The following is a 23,319-nucleotide window of genomic DNA, read 5'->3' as shown; positions in this document are numbered from 1 at the left end:
TTATTTCTGCTCTGATCTTTATGATTTCTTTCCTTCTACTAACCTTGGGTTTTGTTTGTTCTTCTTTCTCTAGTTCCTTTAGGTGTAAGGTTAGATTGTTTATTTGAGATTTTTCTTATTTCTTGAGGTGTGCTTGTATTGCTATAAACTTCCCTCTTAGAACAGTTTTTGCTGCGTCCCATAGGTTTTGGATTGTTGTATTTTCGTTGTAATTTTTCTCTAGGTATATTTTGATTTCCTCTTTGTTCTTCAGTGATCTCTTGCTTATTTAGTAATGTATTGTTTAGCCTCCATGTGTTTGTGTTTTTTACGTTATTTTCCCTGAATTGATTTCTAATCTCATAGCATTGTGGTTGGAAAAGATGCTTGGTATCATTTCAATTTTCTTAAATTTACTGAGGCTTGATTTGTGACTCAAGATGTGATCTATCCTGGAGAATGTTCCGTGTGCACTCGAGAAGAAAGTGTAATCTGCTCTTTTTGGATGGAATGTCCTATAAATATCAATCAAATCTATCTGGTCTATTGTGTCATTTAAAGCTTGTGTTTCCTTATTAATTTTCTATGTGGGTGATCTGTCCATTGGTGTAAGTGAGGTGTTAAAGTCCCCCACAATTATTGTGTTACTGTCGATTTCCTCTTTTATAGATGTTAGCAGTTGCCTTATGTATTGAGGTGCACCTGTGTTGGGTGCATATATATTTACAATTGTTATATCTTCTTCTTGGATTGATCCCTTGATCATTATGTAGTGTCCTTCCTTTTCTCTTGTAACATTCTTTATTTTAACGTCTATTTTATCTGATATGAGTATTGCTACTCCAGCTTTCTTTTGATTTCCATTTGCGTGGAATATCTTCTTCCATCCCCTCACTTTCAGTCTGTATGTGTCCCTAGGTCTGAAGTGGGTCTCTTGTAGACAGCATATATATGGGTGTTGTTTTTGTATCCATTCAGCAAGCCTGTGTCTTTTGGTTGGAGCATTTAATCCATTCATGTTTAAGGTAATTATCAATATGTATGTTCCTGTTACCATTTTCTTAATCGTTATGTGTTTGTTTTTGTAGGTCCTTTTCTTCTCTTGTGTTTCCCACTTAGAGAAGTTCCTTTAGCATTTGTTGTCAAGCTGGTTTGGTGTGCTGAATTCTCTTAGCTTTTGCTTGTTCATAAAGCTTCTGATTTCTCCATTGAATATGAATGAGATCCTTGATGGGTAGAGTAATCTTGGCTGTAGGTTATTCCCTTTCATCACTTTAAATATATTGTGCCATGTGCCACTCCCTTCTGACTTGTAGAGTTTCTACTGAGGAATCAGCTGTTAACCTTATGGGAGTTCCCTTGTATGTTATTTGTCGTTTTTCTCTTGTTGCTTTCAATAATTTTTCTTTGTCTTTAATTTTTGTCAGTTTGATTACTCTGTGTCTCAGCATGTTTCCCCTTGGGTTTGTGCTACCTGGGGCTCTCTGTGCTTCCTGGACTTGGGTGGCTATTTCCTTTCCCATGTTAAGGAATTTTCGACTATAATCTCTTCAAATATTTTCTCGGGTCTTTCTCTCTCTCTTCTCCTTCTTGGACCCCTATAATGCAAATGTTGTTTAATTTTGTCCCAGAGGTCTCTTAGGCTGTCTTCATTTCTTTTCATTCTTTTTTCTGTATCCTGTTCCACAGCAGTGAATTCCACCATTCTGTCTTCCAGGTCACTTATAGGTTCTTCTGTCTCAGTTATTCTGCTATTGATTCCTTGTAGTGTATTTTTCATTTCAGTTATTGTATTGTTCATCTCTGTTTGTTTGTTCCTTAATTATTCTGGGTCATTGTTAAACATTTCTTGAATCTTCTCGATCTTTGCCTCCATTCTTTTTCCGAGGTCCTGGATCATCTTCACTATCATTATTCTGAAAAATTTTTTCTGGTTGCCTATCTCTACTTCATTTTGTTGTTTTTCTGGGGTTTTATCTTGTTCCTTCATCTGGTACATAATCCTCTGTCTTTTCATTTTGTCTATCTTTCTGTGAATTTGGTTTTGTTCCACAGGCTGCAGAATTGTAGCTTTTCTTGCTTCTGCTGTCTGCCCTCTGATGGACGAGGCTATCTAAGAGGCTTGTGCAAGCTTCCTGATGGGAGGGACTGGTGGTGGGTAGAGCTGGGTGTTGCTCTGGTGGGCAGAGCTCAGTAAAACTTTAATCTGCTTGTCTGCTGATGGGTGGGGTTGGGTTCCCTCCCTGATGGTTGTTTGGCCTGAGGCAACCCAACACTGGAGCCTACCTGGCTCTTTGGTGGGGCTAATGGCCAACTCTGGGAGGACTCATGCCAAGGAGTACTTCCCAGAACTTCTGCTGCCACTGTCCTTGTCCCCGTGGTGAGCCACAGCCACCCCCTGCCTCTACAGGAGACCCTCCAACACTAGCAGGTCGGTCTGGTTCAATCTCCTATGGGGTCACTGCTCCTTCCCCTGGGTCCCGATGTGCACACTACTTAGTGTGTGCCTTCCAAGAGTGGAGTCTCTGTGTCCCCCAGTCCTGTCAAAGTCCTGCAATCAAATCCCACTAGCCTTCAAAGTCTGATTCTCTAGGAATTCCTCCTCCCATTGCCAGACCCGCAGGTTAGGAAGCCTGAACTGGGGCTCAGAACCTTCACTCCAGTGGGTTGACTTCTGTGGTAAGTGTTCTGCAGTTTGTGAGTCACCCCCCCAGCAGCTATGGGATTTGATTTTACTGTGATTGCGCCCCTCGTACCATCTCATTGTAGTTTCTCCTTTGTCTTTGGATGTGGGGTATCTTTCTGGTGAGTTCCAATGTCTTCCTATCGATGATTGTTCATCAGTTAGTTGTGATTACAGTGCTCTCACAAGAGGGAGTGAGCGCACATCCTTCTACTCCACCATCTTGAACCCTATTAAAGTATTCTTTATAAAAACAAACAACAAAAACACAATCCCCCCAAATCCACTTCTTTTCAAAAAACTCAGCCCAAGCCAGTGCAAACCAAACCAAAATAAGATAAAAAATCAACCTGAGTCCAGAATTAGAACAAACATTAATTAGAGTATAATAACGTGATGGAATATTGTGGGATTACTAAAAATGATAACTATGAAAAATAAACATGGAAAGCCATATAATAAGTGAAAACAACAGAAAAATAAAATAGTATATACATCATGCTTAGTACTTTATAAAATACTTTTACATATAGAAGATAATATGTAAAAATGAGAATAGTTGCCAGGATGATTGATAAGGATATACAGATAAATATGACTGAAATATTTGTTAAAATGTTTTTTAAAGTTACTGTTACTAGTCATTTCAATTATTAGTATAAATGTATAATATTAAATTCTGTTTTTCAGAATTAACAATAACAATTTATAACTAAAGAAAAGGCAATTTTATTTTCTAAAATGTATTAAGATTTGAAATACATGAGATTTTCTTGTGTTGTGAGTAAGCATGTATAGCTCTCCATTCTTTTCTATTCCCTCTCTGACCTAGAACCTAAGGACACAGGTAGACAAACCAGAGGAAGACTGTATTTTGTAACCAGATGCTAGGGGCACATGTCAACTCTTCCAGCAGCAGATTTTTGCCCCAGAGGATGTGTTGAATGAAGCTTTTCAAACATATTATTGTGTGGTTTTTCTATGTTTAAAATATTTGCAATTGTTATCTAAATTTGAAGAAGGCACCAATATGTGATTTCTAGTCCCTGAGAAGTAATCTCTGGAGAGTAAAGTAGCTCTTGCCTTTGGATCAGAGGTCCTGGAAATCTGCCACAGGGACAGAGCTCTGGAGCTTCTGCTTATATGCGTGCAGCTCATTCATGAGTTCACCTTCTCCAAAGCTGACCTGCCTGTGTGATTATTTGGAACTTTAAAGGCCATGGATTGGTGTCCCTGGCAGTCTGAAATCCTCGCTGTTGGAGGAGGAATGAAGGATGGACACTTACACATCCTGGACATCAATACTGAGCAGAGCATCCAGGCCCCAAGCACAAACTCACAGGTAAATGTCTCTCAGGGAGTTTACCTTCATTCTGGTCTTCTAGAATCTTGTGAAAATAACTTATGATAGAGCATCGGACCCAAACACACCTCTCTTTACCTGCTAAGTCTACAGGAATTTCAGTTCTTAAGAGTTTCTTTTTGTAAAACCTTCTTCATCTGTGAGTTGAAAGTTAATTTAACTTGTGTGTCCTTTCTTTTTCATTTCCCTTCTTTCTCAGCACTGCTTTGACTGAGAAACTTGAGAGTAGTCTGACTGTTCCTGGACAGTGATCATAGCCCACTTCAGTTCATAGGTTCATTGTGCCTAAGCCTATTTGTATATTTAGTCTTTTGTTGCCTTGGGATAAACTTTCCTAGAACTAACATAATTCCTCTAATAACCTAACCCCACGTATGGACTGGAGGATAGATGTGGACAGAACACACTGCCTAGAATCAGTTTAAAATGCATTCAGTGAATCAGAAATTGCCGTAATTCTATACTTTGGGGGTCATTATTACAGATTTGTTCCCTAATCTGGCTACCTAAGACAAAGGAGATCGCAACTGGCCAAGGGTCTCCTAAGAATGATGTGACTGTGTGGTCCTGTCCTGCTCTGGCCAGGTCACGTGGCTTTTTTGGTAAGTAAATAGGTAAGTAAAATTCCATGTCCCTATTGCAAAGTGAGCCGCTACTGGTGGAAAAATCCATGAATGGAAGATATTCTCCTTCTGGTTCTTTGAAGTATATATTTTATCAGAGGAAAAAGCCCTACACCCACCACACCTCTGGTGTGAGTGTTTCTGAATTTGATTGTTCGTCACTTATAACTGTCATGTCTTGCATTTGTTCGTCACTTATAACTGTCATGTTCTTGCATTTGTGTATGCAGTGATGATTGTGGACAGTTTTCAAAATGTGTTTCTGAACTCTGGAGTTAGCATTATGACTCATCTTACCCTATTTTGCAGAAGAACCAGCAGAGCTGAAATGTGTGGGAGATAAGGAAGTATGAAAAGGGTGAGACATTGTTGTATGTGGGGAGACCACTCCAGACTGTGAGACTCTGGGGAGCCTCTGCCCTTTCAAGGCAGACTGCTGTTCTTTGTCAGCGTAGTTCTGTAAATGTTTACTGGTTACTTCTTGAGAGCAAGACCCCATGATGGAGAACAGGACCCGGGCCTTGTCCTCAAGAATCTTAAATGCTCTTTGGTGCAATCTGAAATGTTAAAGGGGGCTGAGGGAAATAGGGAGACAGAAGTGTTGGCTAATGAAGGAACAGAGCACTGGCATCCAGTCTCTTGTAGACCTCTGATTACATATTCTATCTTCTTCCTCTTGCCACTCAACTTGTCTTCTGGTCATCCCTGGAAGTTATTTATTTAACATTTATTTATTTAGCATCTACTATGTGCCAGGCACTTTTAATGGCACTGGGAATACACAGGTGAACCAGACAGACAATATCCTTGCCCTCATGGAGCTCACACTTTTGTGGGAGCAGACAGACAAAAACCAAATATATACAATATTAGGTAGTGATAATACCATGACTCTCTTTGGAGAGTCTGAGAATGTTATTGGCCACAACAAAACACCCTTAACAGAAAGACTTCCTGCTTCTGCGGTCAGGCTGGCTGGAGCTCAGTTTAGCCTCAAAATGAGTATATATCCTTCAGCTGTTATACTGTGTGACTAGGTGAATAAAAATACAGGCATGGTACAGCCACTATGGAGAACAGTATGTAGGTTCCTTAAAAAATTAAAATAGAACTACCATACAACCCAGCAATCCCACTACCGGGCATATACCCTGAGAAAACCATAATTCAAAAAGAGTCATGTACCACAATGTTCATTGCAGCTCTATTTACAATAGCCAGGACATGGAAGCAACCTAAGTGTCCATTGACAGTTGAATGGATAAAGAAGATGTGGCACATATATACAATGGAGTATTACTCAGCCATAAAAAGAAACGAAACTGAGTTATTTGTGGTGAGGTGGATGGACCTAGAGTCTGTCATACAGAGTGAAGTAAGTCAGAAAGAGAAAAACAAATACCATATGCTAACACATATATATGGAACCTTTAAAAAAAAATGGTTCTGAAGAACCTAGGAACAGGTCGGGAATAAAGACGCAGACCTACTAGAGAATGGACTTGAGGACACGGGGAGGGGGAAGGGTAAGCTGGGAAAAAGTGAGAGAGTGGCATGGACATATAAACACTACCAAATGTAAAACAGGTAGCTAGTGGGAAGCAGCCGCATAGCACAGGGAGATCAGCTCGGTGTTTTGTAACCACCTAGAGGGGTAGGATAGGGAGGGTGGCAGGGAGATGCAAGAGGGAGGAGATATGGGGATATATGTATATGTATAGCTGATTCACTTTGTTATAAAGCTGAAACTAATGCGTCATTGTAAAGCCATTATACTCCAATAAAGACGTTAAAAAAAAAAAAATACAGGCAGCTCTTGACAGAGCCACTTCTGTACCAGCATGAGTGCAGGAGAAGCATGAGTTGGTCCTTTGCATATATTTAATCACAATTCACCAGACCTTTTCAGTTTAGAGAAACACTTAAAATCAAGCCTCAAAACCCAGTTCTTTACAAAATTATAATTCCAGCAGCTAGATAGGTCCATCAGCTAGGTGGGAGTACTGATAGATACTTGAACCATTTGCTCATGCTTAGAATAAGGAATGTACTTAGTGTGTTTTTGTTTCTCTATCCTTAAAAAGTTATACTTTTCTAGTTTTAATGACTTGTGAATTTTTTTCATCGATATTAGAGAGCTATCCAAAGGTACATTTAACCTTTTCTCCTTCCTTTAAAATGCTTTTGGTTGGAGAAGTTGCAGTTAATTTTGAACTTTTAGACACTAATTTTCATCTCTAACTCAGTAGTTTCTGCTGTGTACGAGATTTCCCCAAAGTGTTTAGCAGGAAGATTGTTTTACAAACACACATCATGTGGTCAGATAAATTTGGAAATTCTGGGTTAAACAAGAACAGTTTTTCTTTCCTAAGAATGTCTCAAAGCCTTTGATACGTTATGTGTATTGGGAATCTCCAAGAGGAGTTACAGCATTCTCTGTTTCCCAAATTCATCTGGGAAATCTTTGTATGGGAGCATCTTGAGATTCTTGCTTGGTGAACATGCTTCAGGGGGCACTGCCACATGGCATGGGGCTGCTGAGGTCTTCAGCTTCTATGTGTTTTTACTGTCTGTCAGTGTTTCCATTGTGGGTCAAGATCAGCACTGAAAAAAAAAAAGAAATAGAATGGTATAGAATGGAAAAATGGAAAAGTAGGTATTATTTTGTGAATAACTGTTGTCATAGTTATCAGTACATTTGCATGTCTATGTATGGGGTCACTGCATAGAATGTAGTTTTGACAATGAGTTGTGGTCATAAAGCTGGAAAAAAGCTGTTCTAGATTGTGGTCATGCCCTTAGTAAGTCTCACCCTGTTACCCACAGTCATAATTCTCTGGGGGAAAATTTTAGTTAAAGAGGTCTCACCCACCTGACTACAGAAGAAAGATACCTTATAATTCCCCCTCCTATCCACCCCCCTGAGAGTTGTAATTTCCAAGGTTTGAAACAGTGGTAGGTAACTTTCTAGTCTATAAGTGAGATCTGGCCTTTGACTGGGTTTCATCAGTCCATTGCACATACGTCAGTATGTGGTCTCATTTATGGATGCAGCTGCATAAAGAAAACCAAACTTTGCATGCTTTCAGTGACAGTACTCTTGGCACGTGGAGATGTAAATCCTAAAAGAGGACCTTCATCTGAGATAAGGTGGCATTTCCCACTATCTAGTAAACTGAGATTGTCACTAATGTGAAAAATGTATTTCAAGAATGTTTTTGTTTCCATCCAAATGCCATATTCCTAACAAGTTCTAGAAGCAGCTCTCCATTTTTTAAGTCAAGATATTTTTCAAAGCCTGCTCTACAAAACATTTGGGATTTTTTCCCTGTTATTCCTTTTTTTTTTGGTGGTACGCGGGCCTCTCACTGTTGTGGCCTCTCCCGTTGCGGAGCACAGGCTCCGGACGCACAGGCTCAGCAGGCATGGCTCACGGGCCCAGCCGCTCCGCGGCATGTGGGATCTTCCCGGACCGGGGCATGAACCCGTGTCCCCTGCATAGGCAGGCGGACTCTCAACCACTGCACCACCAGGGAAGCCCCCCTGTTATTCCTTTTTCCACTTTCTCTTCCTCCTTCCTCTTCATCTTAACACACCATAATAAAGAATGAAAGAGTATTTATCACTGATTATATTTATTGAATAGGTTTTTCTTTTTTAGGTTTAATTTTAAAGCATTGGTATAATGATCTATATTTTCCTAACTAAATTAAGTTGCTTTTCATTTATATGGCTCAAATTAAAAAAATTTTAATTTTTAAAAACTAATGGTTACTGGGCTTCATTAGAAAAAGAGATTCTTCTTTGCACTGGATTTGGAGCGTGGTAAACAGTTAAAGCATTGAATTGGATTCTAGTTCTGGCTCTGCCATTAATCAGCTGTGTGACCTTGAACAAATTGCTCGATATTCTTAAGTTTTTTCTTCATCTGTAAAATAAGAAGAAGGCATTATATCTATAAATTTAAACATTTTTAATGCACCAACATGCCTAGGGCCAATCCCATGTCTCCTTGGTGGTGTGTCTGTGCGCGTGTGTATGTGTATGTGAGTGTGTGTGCGTGTGTATGCATGAAGGAGAGCATTGGCAGTTATGTGTTTAGATGGAAAAAGCCCCAAGTATCTAAGAAATGTCTCCTTTGGGAGTGGGATAGTGTATCGGCACTCCTTGCTGTTGAGAATCTTGTGTCAGAGAACAAGATTATTTCTGAAATTCCAGCTCTCAGTTGAGTTGTAAGCAGTACTCCTCCTATGAGGGGGTGGCCACCTACCTCATTTGATTTTAGTTGTGCCCCCAAATACCTACCCAGTCAAAAACATATCCAACCTCTTTTTTCCTCTCATCTTCCCAGTCCCAGCTTTCTTTCATGGAGTCAGCTTTGTGGATTTTGGCCTGAAGTTTTTGATCGTGAAAGTTACTGTTGGATTAGGATAGATTTGGAAAGTATTTTCCAAGGAACCCTAGTAGTTTGAGATGTTCAAGTCAAAAGGACTCTGGTGAAATAAGTTTCAGAAATGCTGCCTATTATAGCCTCTTCTTCCAAATATTTCTAATGCATATAGCAGTTTTGAAATAAGGAATCCTGTATAATTTTCTTAACTTGGAGCTTCCAAATTAATGTGAACATTAAAGACTCTTTTCATTTTTAATACCTATCAACCTCGTATAGAACTATTGTTCCACAGTGTTCTTTGAGAAATGATCAGATAGATAATAGAAAGAGGGTATTGTCTTCAGAATTCCATATGAAAGACTCATGTATGTTTTGTGAGACAGATTTTTGGGTCCTTTTCCATTAAGCTGCATCAGTTTATTTGATTAGTTTCTTTCTTTTTTTTTTTTTTTTTGCTGTACGCGGGCCTCTCACCATTGTGGCCTCTCCTGTTGCGGAGCACAGGCTCCGGACACGCAGGCTCAGCGGCCATGGCTCACGGGCCCAGCCGCTCCGCGGCATGTGGAATCCTCCCGGACCGGGGCACGAACCCGCGTCCCCTGCATCGGCAGGCGGACTCTCAACCACTGCGCCACCAGGGAAGCCCTTGATTAGTTTCTTGAAACCAAGATCCCAAAAGGATGACTTTCAGGGAAGGATAAGAAGAGAGATAGAGTGTGTGGTAGGAGCACAGCCATGGTAATCCCTGGGTGTTGGTGGGTTAGAGAAGATAGAACTAATAATGGTATAAGGCATGAGGGGTGTGGTGAGCTAAAAACTGGTCCACGTCAAAGCTATCCATGTCAAATCCCAGAAACCTGTGAGTGTGACTTTATTTGGCGAAAGGGTTTTTGCAGATGTAATTAAGTTGAAGATTTTGAGATGACATCATTCTGGATTATCAAGATGGGCCCTAAATGTAATGGCAAGTGTCCTTATAAGAGGCACACAGAGGAGAACAGACACACAGAATCAGAGATGGTGTGCCCACAGAAGCAGCAATTAGAGTGATGTGGCTACAATTTGGGGATGGCCAATGACTGCCAGAAAGTAGAAGAGGCAGGGAATAGAATCTCCCCTGCTTGCCAAATCCTTGATTTTGGACTCCTGGTCTGTGAGAGAATAAATTTCCGTTGTCTTTAGCCGTGCAGTTTGTGGTAATTTATTACAGCAGCCTTAGGGAACCAAAACAAGGGGGAAGAGCTCTGAAGGGCAACAGTGAAGCAAAACCTTAGCCACTTTAGGGTGTTACCCAGAGCCCTCCCTGACTGGTGTTTTCCATGGCAAAGGCGCAATGGGAGCGCCAGCCCTGAATGTGGCAGGGGTTTGGAGAAGCCGTTTATCCTGGATGGGATTCCTGGCCCCAGCTTAGGTTGCTTCCCTGTCCTCAGCAACAGCCCTTGACATGTGGAACGTGAGCTGCCTGTCCTTCTTCCCACAGGCCACCGAGGCAGAGTGCTGCACCTGGCTTTGAGTCCAGACCAGACCCGGGTTTTTTCTGCCGCAGCTGATGGCACGGCCTGTGTGTGGAATTGCTGCTAGTCACTCAGCCCCTCTCAGCTTCAGCTTCCTGATTTCTACGTGAGAATAATGATGTTGGCCTTGCCTTCTCCATGGTGTGGTCATGAGGCTCAAACAAGATGCCGTGCTTTTCCTGAGGTGAATGCCTGTTCTCCCGACCTTCCTTCTCAGGTTACTTCACTTGCTCTGCTTCGTTCCATTGCATTTCCCAGACACCGTCTCTGACTCTATGCTTCTCTCTCTGATTTCCCCCTCCTCTTCCCCTTTTCTTCTTCTTCTCTCTCTGTCTTTTCCTCGTTAGAGGTGCATTTTCACTGCTATAGTCACAAGACTATCTACAGCAAAGATTTCTAAACGCTTCTTTGTCGCTCGGCTTTTCTCCCAAGCTCCAGCCTCATACTTGTTTGTCTCTGGATATTTCTTTTCTGAGATATTTTTTTTGTCTTTAGCTCAAACTCAATACATTAAAAACACAACTTATTCACTTGAAAAACATTGATTAAAGTGCTGCTCTATGTTAAGCATGCGTATTATTTCCTCTCAAAAAGAGGACTTCTGTGGGACTCCCTTTTCTCTTATCATGGTGTCATCTTTATCCTGGTCCTCCCATTACTCAGGGAGCCTCCTGGTTATTCAGTTTACCCCTTGTTCTCTGTTTGTTGTTTTACCCTTGTAATGTCCTGCATACCTGATGACCAGTTTGTAGTAATTGCCTTCTAACTGGCTTCCTGTCTTTATTCTTCATGGGTCTCCACGTTACTGCTAGGTTACATTTCTAAAAGCATCGTGCTGGTCCTCCCGTCCCCTGCTCATAGACTCTCAATGACTCCCATGACCTAACCCCCTAGGCCTCCACCTCGGAGTCCTGAGCCCAGAACCTGAAGTTGGGGACCTGTACCAGTTATGGCTCTGCCATAAACTTGCTGAGTGACCTTGGGTATGTCACAACATTTGCAAGAATAGGAATTTGGATTTGATAACTGCTAAGGTTTCTTCAAGCTTGATCAGACCACTGTTCTATCTTTTTTTTTTTTTGCGGTACGCGGGCCTCTCACTGTTGTGGCCTCTCCCATTGCGGAGCACAGGCTCCGGACGCTCAAGCTCAGCGGCCATGGCTCACGGGTCCAGCCGCTCTGCGGCATGTGGGATCTTCCCAGACCGGGGCATGAACCTGTGTCCCCTGCATCGGCAGGCGGACTCTCAACCACTGCGCCACCAGGGAAGCCCCACTGTTCTATCTTTTTAACGTTAATCCTCACTCCTTCCTGTGTTAACCCTGGGCTAAGTCTTATGATTTCCTGCCTTATGCTTTTGTTAGACCTCTTCTTTCTAGTCTGGAATTCCTGCTTCTCTCTTCTTTTGCTTTGCACCTTCACATAAGTCCTGACCTCTCCAGGAAGTGTTTTGAAATGATGTTACCTGGCTTTAACTCTTGGCATCAGTCTGTATCACCTACTTTGTGTTAATATAATTATTCTAGTTGTTTTAAAAAAATCTTTTATTACTATGTGAATCTTTGTTTATTTAAGTTTTAACATGCTTATTTCTTCTGGACAATTCGATTGAGGAGTTGAGGGATATTGGCCTTGCCTTCTCCATGGTGTTGTCATGAGGCTCAAACAAGATGACGTGCTTTTTAGTGTCAAGATGTTATATTTTTTAGTGTCCTTTGGAATGTTTTGCATGTGTCAGCTAACATATGTTGATTAATTTATTTGCTTTGTCATAAATGGTTTTTACCAATACATACACACTCCCTTAATACCGCTCCTCAAAAAAAAAAAAAACCAAATAAAAGCCTTGATAATTGAAAAGTGGAATAGTAAATACAAGGGGTGTTAGGACTCTCCTGACAAGTTGCCATACATTCTGTTCTTTTCCCTGTTTTTAAACTCAGAAAATCTGCTTGGTAGTGCTAGTAATTTTTAACTTATAAAATTTTAGGTCACCAAAAGCTGCAAATATGCTACATTCCCGCAATACACACTCTTCTTCTTTAAGAAAATGGGTTTCATTTGATCTTCTTCTTATTTAGCCAGGTATAAACTATAAGAAAAAGTTTAGCAGGGAAAGGAGCAAAATGGTGAGGCCACTTCCAGTGTCCCCCACCATTCTGACGTGGTTACTTCTATCTTAACAATCTCATGGCACTATGACATGACCAAAGATCACTTCTCTCAATTAATACTGGTGTGTGAACTAGGCTCTCATTTAAGAAAAATAGCAATTTATCTTTTACTACTGTTAGTTTTGGTGGAAGTCTGGAATATGGTTTCAGTAAAGAAAAAAATGAACTTACAGATAATACACAAAACAGAAGCCTCTGCTACAAAAATTTTGTAATATAAAACTTTTATTGACTAATAAGTTATATAAAGCACATACATCTTAAGTGTACAGCTCAGTGAGTGTTTAATTTATGAATAAGATCAAGATCATATGAATAAATCATCCAGATCAAGATGTGAACATTTCTTTCACCCCCAAAGACTACTTTGTGTCCACTCAGTCAATACCCCTCCATTATTCTGACCTCGGTCACCATGAATTAGTTTTGCCTCATGCCAACCTTCAGATAAATGTAATCATACTGTAAATATTCTTTCTTTTTTTTTTTTTTTTTTGGTCTGGTTTATTTTACTCAACCTTAGATTTGTAAGAGTAATTCATATTGTTGCATTCATGCATGACACAGGCATGTAGTTTGGTCTTTTTCACTGCTGTGTAATATTCCATTGTATATACAACAATTGTTTATCCATTTTATTATGAATGGATATTTGAGTTATTTTCAATTTTGACTTTTAAGAATAGAGCTGCTATGGACATCCTCAAACACGTATTTGGTGGAAAAAAAGCCCTCATTTCTGTTTGGTATATACCCAGGAGTAGAATTGTTAGGTCATAGCATATGTGTTCATTCAGTTTTAATAGACACTGCCCCTTTTCCTAAGAAAAGCTCTACCAATTTACACTTCTACCAGCAATGAACAAGGGTTTCATACAACTCTTTTTAAGTGGACTTCAAAATCTGTAATAAATGTTGCCAGTAGGGAATACGCCATTCATCCTCTTATTGCTATTAAAATCCTAATTAGGGATTATAGCAGGCATCTAAAATATCCTCTTAGAGCATCTCTTTTAGATATCAGCATGAGACTTCACTTTCTAATATAGGGGTTCTCATCCCCAGCTGCATATTAAAATCATTGGGGAGCTTATAAAAAGAATACTTTGTCTTGGTTCTCATCAAGTTAAATAAAAATTTCTAAGGGTGAGACCTGAGCATTGGTCATTTTAAAGAGCCTGGTAAGTCTAATGGGCAGCCATGGTTGAAAACCAAAGGACCAGTATTCTGGTCAGTCTTTAAGCTATGTTCCTTCATTTGTCTTAAGAAGCTGTCTCTTAGTGTTGCTGTATGTTCTTAGTTTGGATATACTGTGTGTGTGTGTATGTATGTGTTTATGTATGTATACATGCACACACATATAAGATTTATATTCCAAAGGGAACTGATGGAAATCAGAGGAATCTGTTCACATAATCTCATCTTCAAGTGGCTACTGGGCTGATGACTATCCACTAAGTTCAATACGCTGAATAAATATCTTGAGTTTTTTCCCAAAGGAAAATTTCAGGCCACGATTCAACACTCACTCCCTAGTATGAGATGGCAGTCACTGTAACCACCATGTTGATTAGACCTACCCAGACTCAATGACAAGGGGAACCAAGAAATCACCTAGATAATCCAAGGCTTAAATTCAAACTACTGAGAAAGGAGGCTGACTTTCCTTGTATCCTTTTTTTGGCTAGCTAAGTGCCTCATTAATATCCCCTAGAATTTTAATTTCTGTTTCTCACCTGCCTTTGGAAAATACTGTAAGGCATTTTCTGTTTCTACTTCTCCCATCGACTCAGGTTCTTACATATAAATCTGAATAGCAGGTGTTGATGTGGAACAATGGCCTTTGAAGGGCAAACATTTCCTTTTAATCCAAACGCTCCAGACTGGCTCTCTCTGTTTCTTGCAGAATTGCTGAGCCCTTCACTGTACTTGTTACTAGACAGACTGACCTTAGTGTCCCTCCTGCTGGGCCCCACTGAATCAGTGAAGTGAATATTTCAAGCCAAGTTTGCATGTCACTTGTCACATGGATGACACAGGTGACATTGGTCCCTGATCTCTCCTTTGCATTATCCGCAAGGTCTCTATATTACTCTGGTTCACTTTGCTGGTGGAGATCTGCCTGCTAAAGTTATAGGAGAGCAACAAGTACAGTGATACAAATTGATTTTATTTATGATAAAATTAAGACATGACAGCAGTGGGCATATACCTGGAGAAAACCATAATTCAGAAAGATACATGCACCTCAATGTTCATTGCAGCATTGCTTACAATAGCCAGGACATGGAAGCAACCTAAATGTCCATCAACAGAGGAATGGAGAAAGAAGATGGGGTACACATATAGAGTGGAATATTACTCAGCCATAAAAGGAACAAAATAATGCTTTGCAGCAACATGGATGGACCTAGAGATTGTTGTACTGAGTGAAGTAAGTCAGACACAGAAAGACAAATATCATATGATATCGCTTATATGTGGAATCTTAAAAAAAAAAAGAGCACAAATGAACTTATTTACAACACAGAAGTAGAGTCATGGATATAGAAAACAAACTTATGGTTACCAGGGGATAAGAGGCAGGAGGGATAAATTGGGAGATTGGGACTGACGTATACACACTACTATATATAAAACAGATAACTAATAAGAACCTACTGTATAGCACAGGGAACTCTACTCAATACTCTGTAATGGCCTATATGGGAAAAGAATCTAAAAAAAAGGAGTGAATATATGTATATGAATAACTGATTCACTTTGCTGTATACCTGAAACTAATACATCATTGTAAATCAACTATACTCTAATAAAAATTTTAAAAAAAGAAGTAACAGCAAATGAAATGAAATACGGTTATCTAAACTGCATGTTTCATAGTCTTAGCTATCCAGCTGAGGTGTTTCTTTGAGAGAAGAGTATAGACGCCAGGTCCTCGAGGGTCTCCGCATTTCCCTGGAAGGCCAAAGGCAGTGATGCCTCTGAAAATGCCTTCACATATCAAAGGGCTCCCAGAATCTCCCTGGGGGAAAACAAGAGGAATGATGAAGACCAGCACCAAATATGACCACTAGCAGAATGGAAGAAATTCCATTTAATGTGGAGCCTTTAAGGTGAGGTTAAGACCAGCCTTGACTTACTTGACAATTAGTGCTTAAAAAACCCAAATGTTTGGGAATATTCAATAATATGTTCAAATTGGTTTTCTCGATTTGTTTATGAAGCAGTGAAAATTGAAATGAAACTTGTATTATTTGTGTAATCCACTAACGTTGAGACAAATTCTCTGCTTTAGAAACTCTCCTGTTTGTCATTTTCTCAAAATGTTTAATAATCGCTCAAGGAATAAAATAGTCAAATGCAGATTGGCCACTGAGGCAAAGAATAAAAGCCATGTTTTCTAGTTCCTCCAGCAGATAATTGTCTTCCCAAAGGAACAAAGCCGAAGCAACCTTTTCCTTCCCCTTCTCAAATAGACAGAAATTGCTACCTCGAGTCTCCTTTTTTTTTTAATGAGAAAGAAACATTTAATGAAATAAGTTATACAACAGTATCTCTAAAGAGCGTATTGAGTGTGAAAGACTCAAAATAAAATTCAACTAATCAATACAGTAATCATTGAAGAGAAAATTACATTTTAAAACTTGTGTTATTAATCTGCCAGTCTATCACCCTATATAGTATCAATGAACATTAAAATTAGACCTTGGAGGTCAATTCCTTCAAACTCCCACAAACACCATTCTTTTCTAGCAAACATCGTTCATTTAGTCAATATTTATGGAGCATCTACCATGTGCCATGTAGTCTTCTAGACACTAGGACTAAATCAGTGAACAAAATAGACAAAAAGAAAAAAAATAGACAAAAAGTACTGCTCTCGTGGAATTTACGTTATTCTTTGATTTTCCTCCCGAGTCTCCTTAGAGCATCTGTTGCTAGATGGATGCTCCTGGCAAGTCAGTGATAACACTTTGGAACTGCCTGGTTCCACTAGGAGGAAGGCTTCAGTTAGCTGTAAATCATGCTTTATTCTTGTGCGTGAGCCACCCAATATGTGACCTTGTATTCTGTCAAGGGACTTTAGAATCAGCATATTTAAATGTATTTAAGGTCTAGAGACCAGCTTGGCTGTTTCTGGCTTTAGGGAGGATGGGTGGTGCCAGATGAAGGGCTGTTGAGGCTTGTACACAGAGTTCTGCCAATGCAAGGCTCTGAGGGCTCAGCTCCATCCCAGTGAAGTGAGAAGTGACAAACCAGTGCTCAGAGCTTAAACCTTTGTCAAGGGTTCTTCTAGTCCTATCTTTAGGCGGAGCCCAGTCCCAGCCCTTCTCAGGGCATATGGTAGGCAGGCTTGTGTGTACTTTGGAATGGATCATGCTTGGAAGTTGTTTCCAGGGGTTGAGCTCAGCTCTAGGAAGCTATGGGGTTTACCCCGGAGATCTTGAGTCTGTCTTGGGAATGCAGGCATTTCAGACTTACCTGGTTAAATGGCAGAGGAATTTTTGGGGGGTGATCAGATGGGGAAAACGTACTGAAGGCCCTAAAGGAACCCTGACTTCAGCTCTCCTCAGTGTTATATATTTTTCAGTTTAGATCTATATATGTTAATATGAAAAATGAGAAAAAATAGCTTCTTAGTGGTTTTCGATATAAAATCAAGAAGATGTAGTAGTTCAACCCAGGCACTAGCATGGTTTATGATGAACAACTCACCTGAGCTGAGAACATTAATTAATTTGACTGGAGCTTTGCGGTACGCGGGCCTCTCACTGTTGTGGCCTCTCCCTTGCAGAGCACAGGCTCCGGACGCGCAGGCTCAGCGGCCATGGCTCACGGGCCCAGCCGCTCCGCGGCATGTGGGATCTTCCCGGACCGGGGCACGAACCCGTGTCCCCTGCACCGGCAGGCGGACTCTCAACCACTGCGCCACCAGGGAAGCCCTATTAAACTTCTTTTTAAAAGCACTAGGACGCTGTAGAAGCCAGTGTCATGACAAGGCAAAGAGTGACTTCACGTTCTCTACATCAGCATGAGTTAACCCAACAGCTAGAGTTTGGAATCTTATTTTACTTACACTGCAGGAATCTCTTCCACCTTGGAGGCTTCCGGCACAAATCATATTCAGTCCAATCGCAGGGTTATAATTATAGTGGCTTTGGTCGTTGCAGATTTTTCTGTCTATGACGGTGACATTGACCTCTCTCAAAATATCAGACCGAGGTGAATTATTGCGAAACCTACCCCACCCTGCAACTCGACACATAGTCCCAGGTTTCACATCATCCCCCAATTTAGGGAGAGGAAGGATAGCCACGTTTTTATTAATTGTTGCTTTTTTGTTCAGCTGTTGGAAGACAAGCAAAAAGTTAACAGAATGAGATAATTAAGAATTTCATCCAATAAAAATGAATTAAAAGAAACTAAAATTGCACATTTTTATTTAAATTCTAGCTGAACCCTCAGGGACCCCCACCCCCCACCCCCTTACGCAGCTACAGTCTGTAGTTATCGGGACACTGAGAAAGGTTTCCATGTAGGTGGCCAGACTATAGGAGCTTCTATACTTTCAATCAAAAGTATAATCAAAGGTTCGTACCTTTAGAAGTTTAAGATCACCCTCATGCGTGTCCTCGTCATAGCATGGATAGGGAAACTCTTTCTTAACAAACATGATCTGTTTTTCAGGCTCTTTCTTGGTTATTGAGTGAGCCCCAAGAACGATCTGGGATCTTCTGTTCCTGAAAACAGACACAACACCGTTAATTTGGTTTACCCTTTAAATCAGAAGCTGAGCATATTATGTGCTGATCAGTTTCATTGTCCCATTTGTAAATATGCTTGCTGTGAAAATACTTGTTTGTGGCTCAGAAAAAAATGTGTACTTTAAAGAATAAAAAGTGAATTGTTTATGAATTTATCATTACCATTATCATCATGATCACCTGCGGCTTATTTATAACAAGCTAAACTAGTTTCACTGAAAAACAAATGATAAGAGAATTCCATGGAAGCTAAGCCAAGTCTTGGGATCTTTGTTGGGGTTTTACTGCCGTCTCCTCAACCTTCCTTTAGTTGTCATAGAGAATCAGGTTGCAGATGACTGGAAAACAGAGATCTTAGTAGTCTAGAGACAAAAGCAAAAGACACTCAATAGTTGTAGACTAATGCACTGAAGAAATCTTTGTAAGAGAACAGCAGACTTAAATGGGAAAACTTTCAGAGATAGATCGCTTAGTGGAAGACCCTATTTGCATGGCATTGAGTGTGTGTTTGAGGGGATGGTGGTCTGCAGGAGGGTCCCAGCATTCTTTCCTTTTATTACTCCGTGCTAAAGGTTCATTTTGGTTAATAAAATCAAGATCCTCTCTGATGCATTAATGATGAAGGCCATTATCACTCACATCTTAGTGTGTAAACTACACCAACCATATATTCACATTGCTGTTTTTCCATTACACAGCTGATATTAGTCTCACTTAAGACATTAGAACAGTGCTTTCAGTAGACTATACTTTGATGATGAAATGTTCTATAGATCTGCTCTGTCCAATATGGAGCCCCGTGTAGGCTACTGAGGACTCGAAATGTGGCCAGTGAGACCGAGGACCTAAATTTGTAATTTGATTTAACTTTAATTAATGTAAATGTATATAGCCATAGGTAATTACATAGCCAACATGATAGTGGCTATCATAATAGACAGAAGCTTGATTTAGGTTTAGAAGCTTGATGTAGGAGCAGAGAAAAGACCAGCCCTGGAAGAGGTTTGAAGGCAGTGCTTGACGGTGGCTAAGAGATGGCTGAAGGCGTGAGAAGTTCATAAGAAAAACAGGAAGGCATTCAAAAGAAGCTTTCTCTGCTTGACAGTGGTGCTCAGGCCCCTGAGGGGACCCTGAAATTTTCACCCTTCTGCACCATCATGAAGTCAAGATCAGAAGCATCTAGGGAAGCTCTAGGGGAGATCTTCCGAAAGAGCTCTGGTTGCTGCTTCCTCATTGGTCGGATTCTTTGGGGCCGAACCTGGGCTCAACTCCCTTTTGGGGTAAAGCAATTTGTCAAAGATGTAAGCGATGTAAAGATCCTGTGGCTTTAGTGGTATTTACTGTCTTCATTAATATTCCCCCAAGTTAGAATATCTCCACAAATGTTTTTTAAACCCAAGCACTTACAGGTTACAGTGAGCTGCAGTCAATACCCAGCCTTTTGCAATCAAAGCCCCGGCACAGATACTTTTCTCTTGAAGTAGCACCATGTAGGGTCTTGAATGAGGAGTCACTTCATTTCCTCCAATAATTTTTACACAGAGATCTGTTAAAAAGAAAAAGACATGTCATATCAGTGACCCCTCCAAAGAGTTCTACCTAAAGCCATGTTTCTAAGACTAGACATGCATTCCCCACTTAGAGAGGAGGGGAGATGAGGGCATCCTCCCCATCTTCATGTGGATTTCAGATATCTGAATGTAAATCCCATTCCTGTTGGACTTTCTGAGAAGGTCCTGCTCTTTCATCCACAGAAACCATGCCTTTGGCCATTCCAGGGATTATCAGGCTGGAAATCTGTCACAACCGCTGACCTCAGGCCTCAGGGCTTGCAAAGGCAGACAACTGTGCATGGGTTTATACCAGTAACACAAGGAGCCGCTGGTGATGATGACAACCTTGAGTGCTCTCCCACACCTCTCCCTTTCTGGCTAAGTATTAATTTGGGGAAGCAGAGTGGCTTTTAGAAGCTTGAAAACCACCCTTTTTGCCCCAAGCCCTTGCAAAACCCCACAGCTTACAAACTGATATTAGTACCTTTTAGCTGTGACCCTACCCTTGAGTTCTTTGGTCATTGTGAGACTTTTGCTTATTGAAATTTGCACTCTTCTCATTCATAAATTGAGAGAATAATATCTTTTGCAACTGAAGCTCCCCTTCAATCTCCAGACTGTACCACATGGTTTAATTTAAGCCCTTTTCCAATGAAGAGAGGAGAGAAGATACTATAGGGAGAGAATTCTGCCTTAGTAAAATTTCTTTGGTGATAGAACAAGAGTAGAGATTCACTATTAGCGAACAGTGAGACCAAAGCACGAGGCAAACCATACATGTTGGTTGAGAGGATCTTGTGCCCGTGTGATATACTCTCAGCATCACCTTCCTACACCAGATGTTCTTGGATTCTCCCCAAACATTTCTTCTGACTATTGGCTGGGACTCAGGTTTGCTTCAATAGGGCACAGTGCCTGTTACTCCATTATTAAAGCTAACTCATTGCCAGGTTTACAATGAGGTGTAAATGATGAGAGTGGGGGAAGGGGAAGCGGGTTTCCAGAAGGGAGTTGGGAAGGAGAAGTCCTAGACTCTAGAAGTAAAAAGATAAGGAACTTAGAGAAACCAAGAGAACTTCACCTACATCTCAATTTTCCTGGGGTGTATCACAAATAGATGGATTTCAAAGATGCATCTTTGGACCGTCTGGGCTGCAGAAATCATAAACTCAGTATAATAGTTCGTTTTGCAGAGTCCTGTGTTTGGTGAGCACAAATACCACCTCAGAAAAAGTCCCCATATCCCACAACCTAGGATTCGGGAATAGGATTTAGAGCAGGTGAGAAGCTTTTAAAACTAGCAATTCTTGGTTCCCACCCAGAATCACAATAAATTAAAATCACTGGGGCTGGGATATCAGCATTGTTTCAAACCCTCCAGAGGATTCTAACGTGTAGAAGAATTGAGACCTCCCGTCCAGAGCATCAAGTCTTGCTTTGCTGTGTCTGTTCCTTTTAGGGACCCACATTGCTCTCTCTGACCACAGGAAACAAAGAGTAAGTTGCTTTTGTTGTTTCCTTTGAAGAAAAGATAAGATTGGATTTTTAAAATCTGCTCTGTTTTCACTGTTGTGGAGGATTTAACATGCCTGAACATAGTCGTGCTATGCCATACTTATAGTACTCTGCCCACCCTTTTGTTTCTAATGCCCTGTAACCTTATTATTTCTAAAACTTTTAGGTGCAAGATAAACTAGAGAACTTCCTTGGGAATTTTTGGTAAGATAGGTTGTTGCATCAGCATCTGCCCACCACTTCCATCTCCAAAAGCTGCCAGAATGTGGGGAAAACCCATGGCTGCTCCACATTTGTCAGCACAGTTCAGCCTAGCCCCAGAGTGCTTTTCACTGCCTAGAAAGTTTTTAAGGAACATCTAGAGCTACCCCGGGGCTATTACCCTTCTAGTGATAATCCCATGACTTTTGCAGCATTTCAAACTGATGCATGTGCAACTCACACAAAACCAGGCAGATTGGTTACTACTTAGTACATCAAAGAATAAGCGTAATACAAAATACTGTAGCACTTCCAAAGAGTCAATGCGGGGATGCTCCCAATGTCCTAATGTATTCCCAAGGACACACTAACCTAGAGAAATAATGATAAATATTTGAATCATTCCTGATTCTTGGGGTGTGTCTAGGTCAGGTTTAAAAAATATATATTTATTTATTTATTATTGAAGTATTGTCGATTTTGTCATTAAAGCTATCTATGCATTTTCTGCAGCAAGAAAGGCTGAGGCGTCACTATTCCTTCCCTGAAAGGTCCTATTTGTTTTCCTAACTTAAGAACTTTTTGTTTGTTTGTTTACTTGTTTTTACAGTGTCCTTTTTGGCAGTTTTCAAGCCCCAAGTTGGCAGCACTGGTGGTTCTATTATCTTTTGTAAAGGAATTGTAAAGAAGAAAGAAGGTTGTTTTTCTTTCTAAAATAAAGATATATGTAGAATCCAAGAAAGAATGTTAAGGCTTGCGAGAAAAAAATCTCCTCTTAGTACACTTAGCTAATACTGCCAAAGAGTCTGCTCCATTTTGCTTAATTGCTGTAATGGAAATGACAAGAATCAGTCTTACCTTCAGGAATTAGAAGGAGGAAAATGACCATTGAGAGAGTGGCTGCCAGAAAGGTAGAGGAGTTCCTCATTGTGGCTGGTGTCCCCACGTCAATTAATGTGAAAATCTGTTTTCAGTTCTTGATTGGCTCTTATTTATATATCGAGAGTACAAAGGATGTGGTTTCCTTTCTTTTCTTTCTTTCCAATTTCAAAGTTGAGTATTAGGAAAAAGAAAGAACAAACCACAAGTGAGAACAGTGAGTAATCACTCCTCTGTGGGCATGCTTTCCTTGGCTAGGACTGCTGAGGGGAGAGGGTTGTAATTCTACAGAGTGGGTGGGGACAACGGGCCCTCGTTGCCATCAGAACATAGTATACAAGAAGAGACTCCAAATGTTTCAGCTGAGATTTCGTGGATTCTAGTTTTCATCAGCAGCAACATTATCTTTTCTAGTCACAAATGAAAGCTCTTTAAAGACTTAAATCAGAGATTTAAAATTGGCCACCTAAAAGTTGGTCACCAACCAAGCGTCTTTCTACTCATCTCCTTGGATTTTGTAAGGATTAATCAGCTAAGGGCACGTGGAAATATATAGGATGGAGGCTTATTTATTCATAAGCTCCTGCTTGGATTTTCCTTCCCCACTTTGTGGAGGGTAACTTATTGTGTCCCTGTCTGGAGTTTGGCAGGTGGGGACAGAGGCTGGTGCGGTA

General features: G+C 40.5%; 2 protein-coding genes across 2 annotated transcripts in view; one reads left to right on the top strand and one right to left on the bottom strand.

The window, feature by feature from the left end:
* The window catches only part of CDC20B (cell division cycle 20B), a 64,063-nt gene extending 52,315 nt beyond the window's left edge, over positions 1 to 11,748 (top strand). The window contains exons 10-12 of the mRNA XM_022551541.2: positions 3,879 to 4,004; positions 4,510 to 4,627; positions 10,522 to 11,748. Of these exons, the coding sequence (XP_022407249.2) occupies positions 3,879 to 4,004; positions 4,510 to 4,627; positions 10,522 to 10,622 (345 nt within the window). The 3' untranslated portion in view covers positions 10,623 to 11,748. The remainder of the gene's footprint in view (positions 1 to 3,878; positions 4,005 to 4,509; positions 4,628 to 10,521) is intronic.
* A 3,130-nt stretch (positions 11,749 to 14,878) lies between these two features.
* Positions 14,879 to 22,820, bottom strand: LOC111186706 (granzyme A). Its single transcript, XM_022597550.3, has 5 exons — positions 22,625 to 22,820; positions 19,905 to 20,043; positions 18,332 to 18,473; positions 17,810 to 18,079; positions 14,879 to 15,754 (listed from the first exon to the last, which is right to left on the bottom strand). Exons 1-5 carry the CDS (start codon positions 22,692 to 22,694, stop codon positions 15,593 to 15,595), a joined length of 783 nt encoding a protein of 260 aa, XP_022453258.1. The 5' UTR covers positions 22,695 to 22,820; the 3' UTR covers positions 14,879 to 15,592.
* Between the last annotated feature and the right edge of the window lie 499 nt (positions 22,821 to 23,319).

The sequence above is a fragment of the Delphinapterus leucas genome, chromosome 3 (assembly GCF_059928025.1).
Source record: "Delphinapterus leucas isolate spDelLeu-1000000601 "Yukka" chromosome 3, BTC_Dleu_Yukka2, whole genome shotgun sequence".
Taxonomy (NCBI): domain Eukaryota; kingdom Metazoa; phylum Chordata; class Mammalia; order Artiodactyla; family Monodontidae; genus Delphinapterus; species Delphinapterus leucas.
This window is presented reverse-complemented; position numbering and strand designations above follow the sequence as displayed.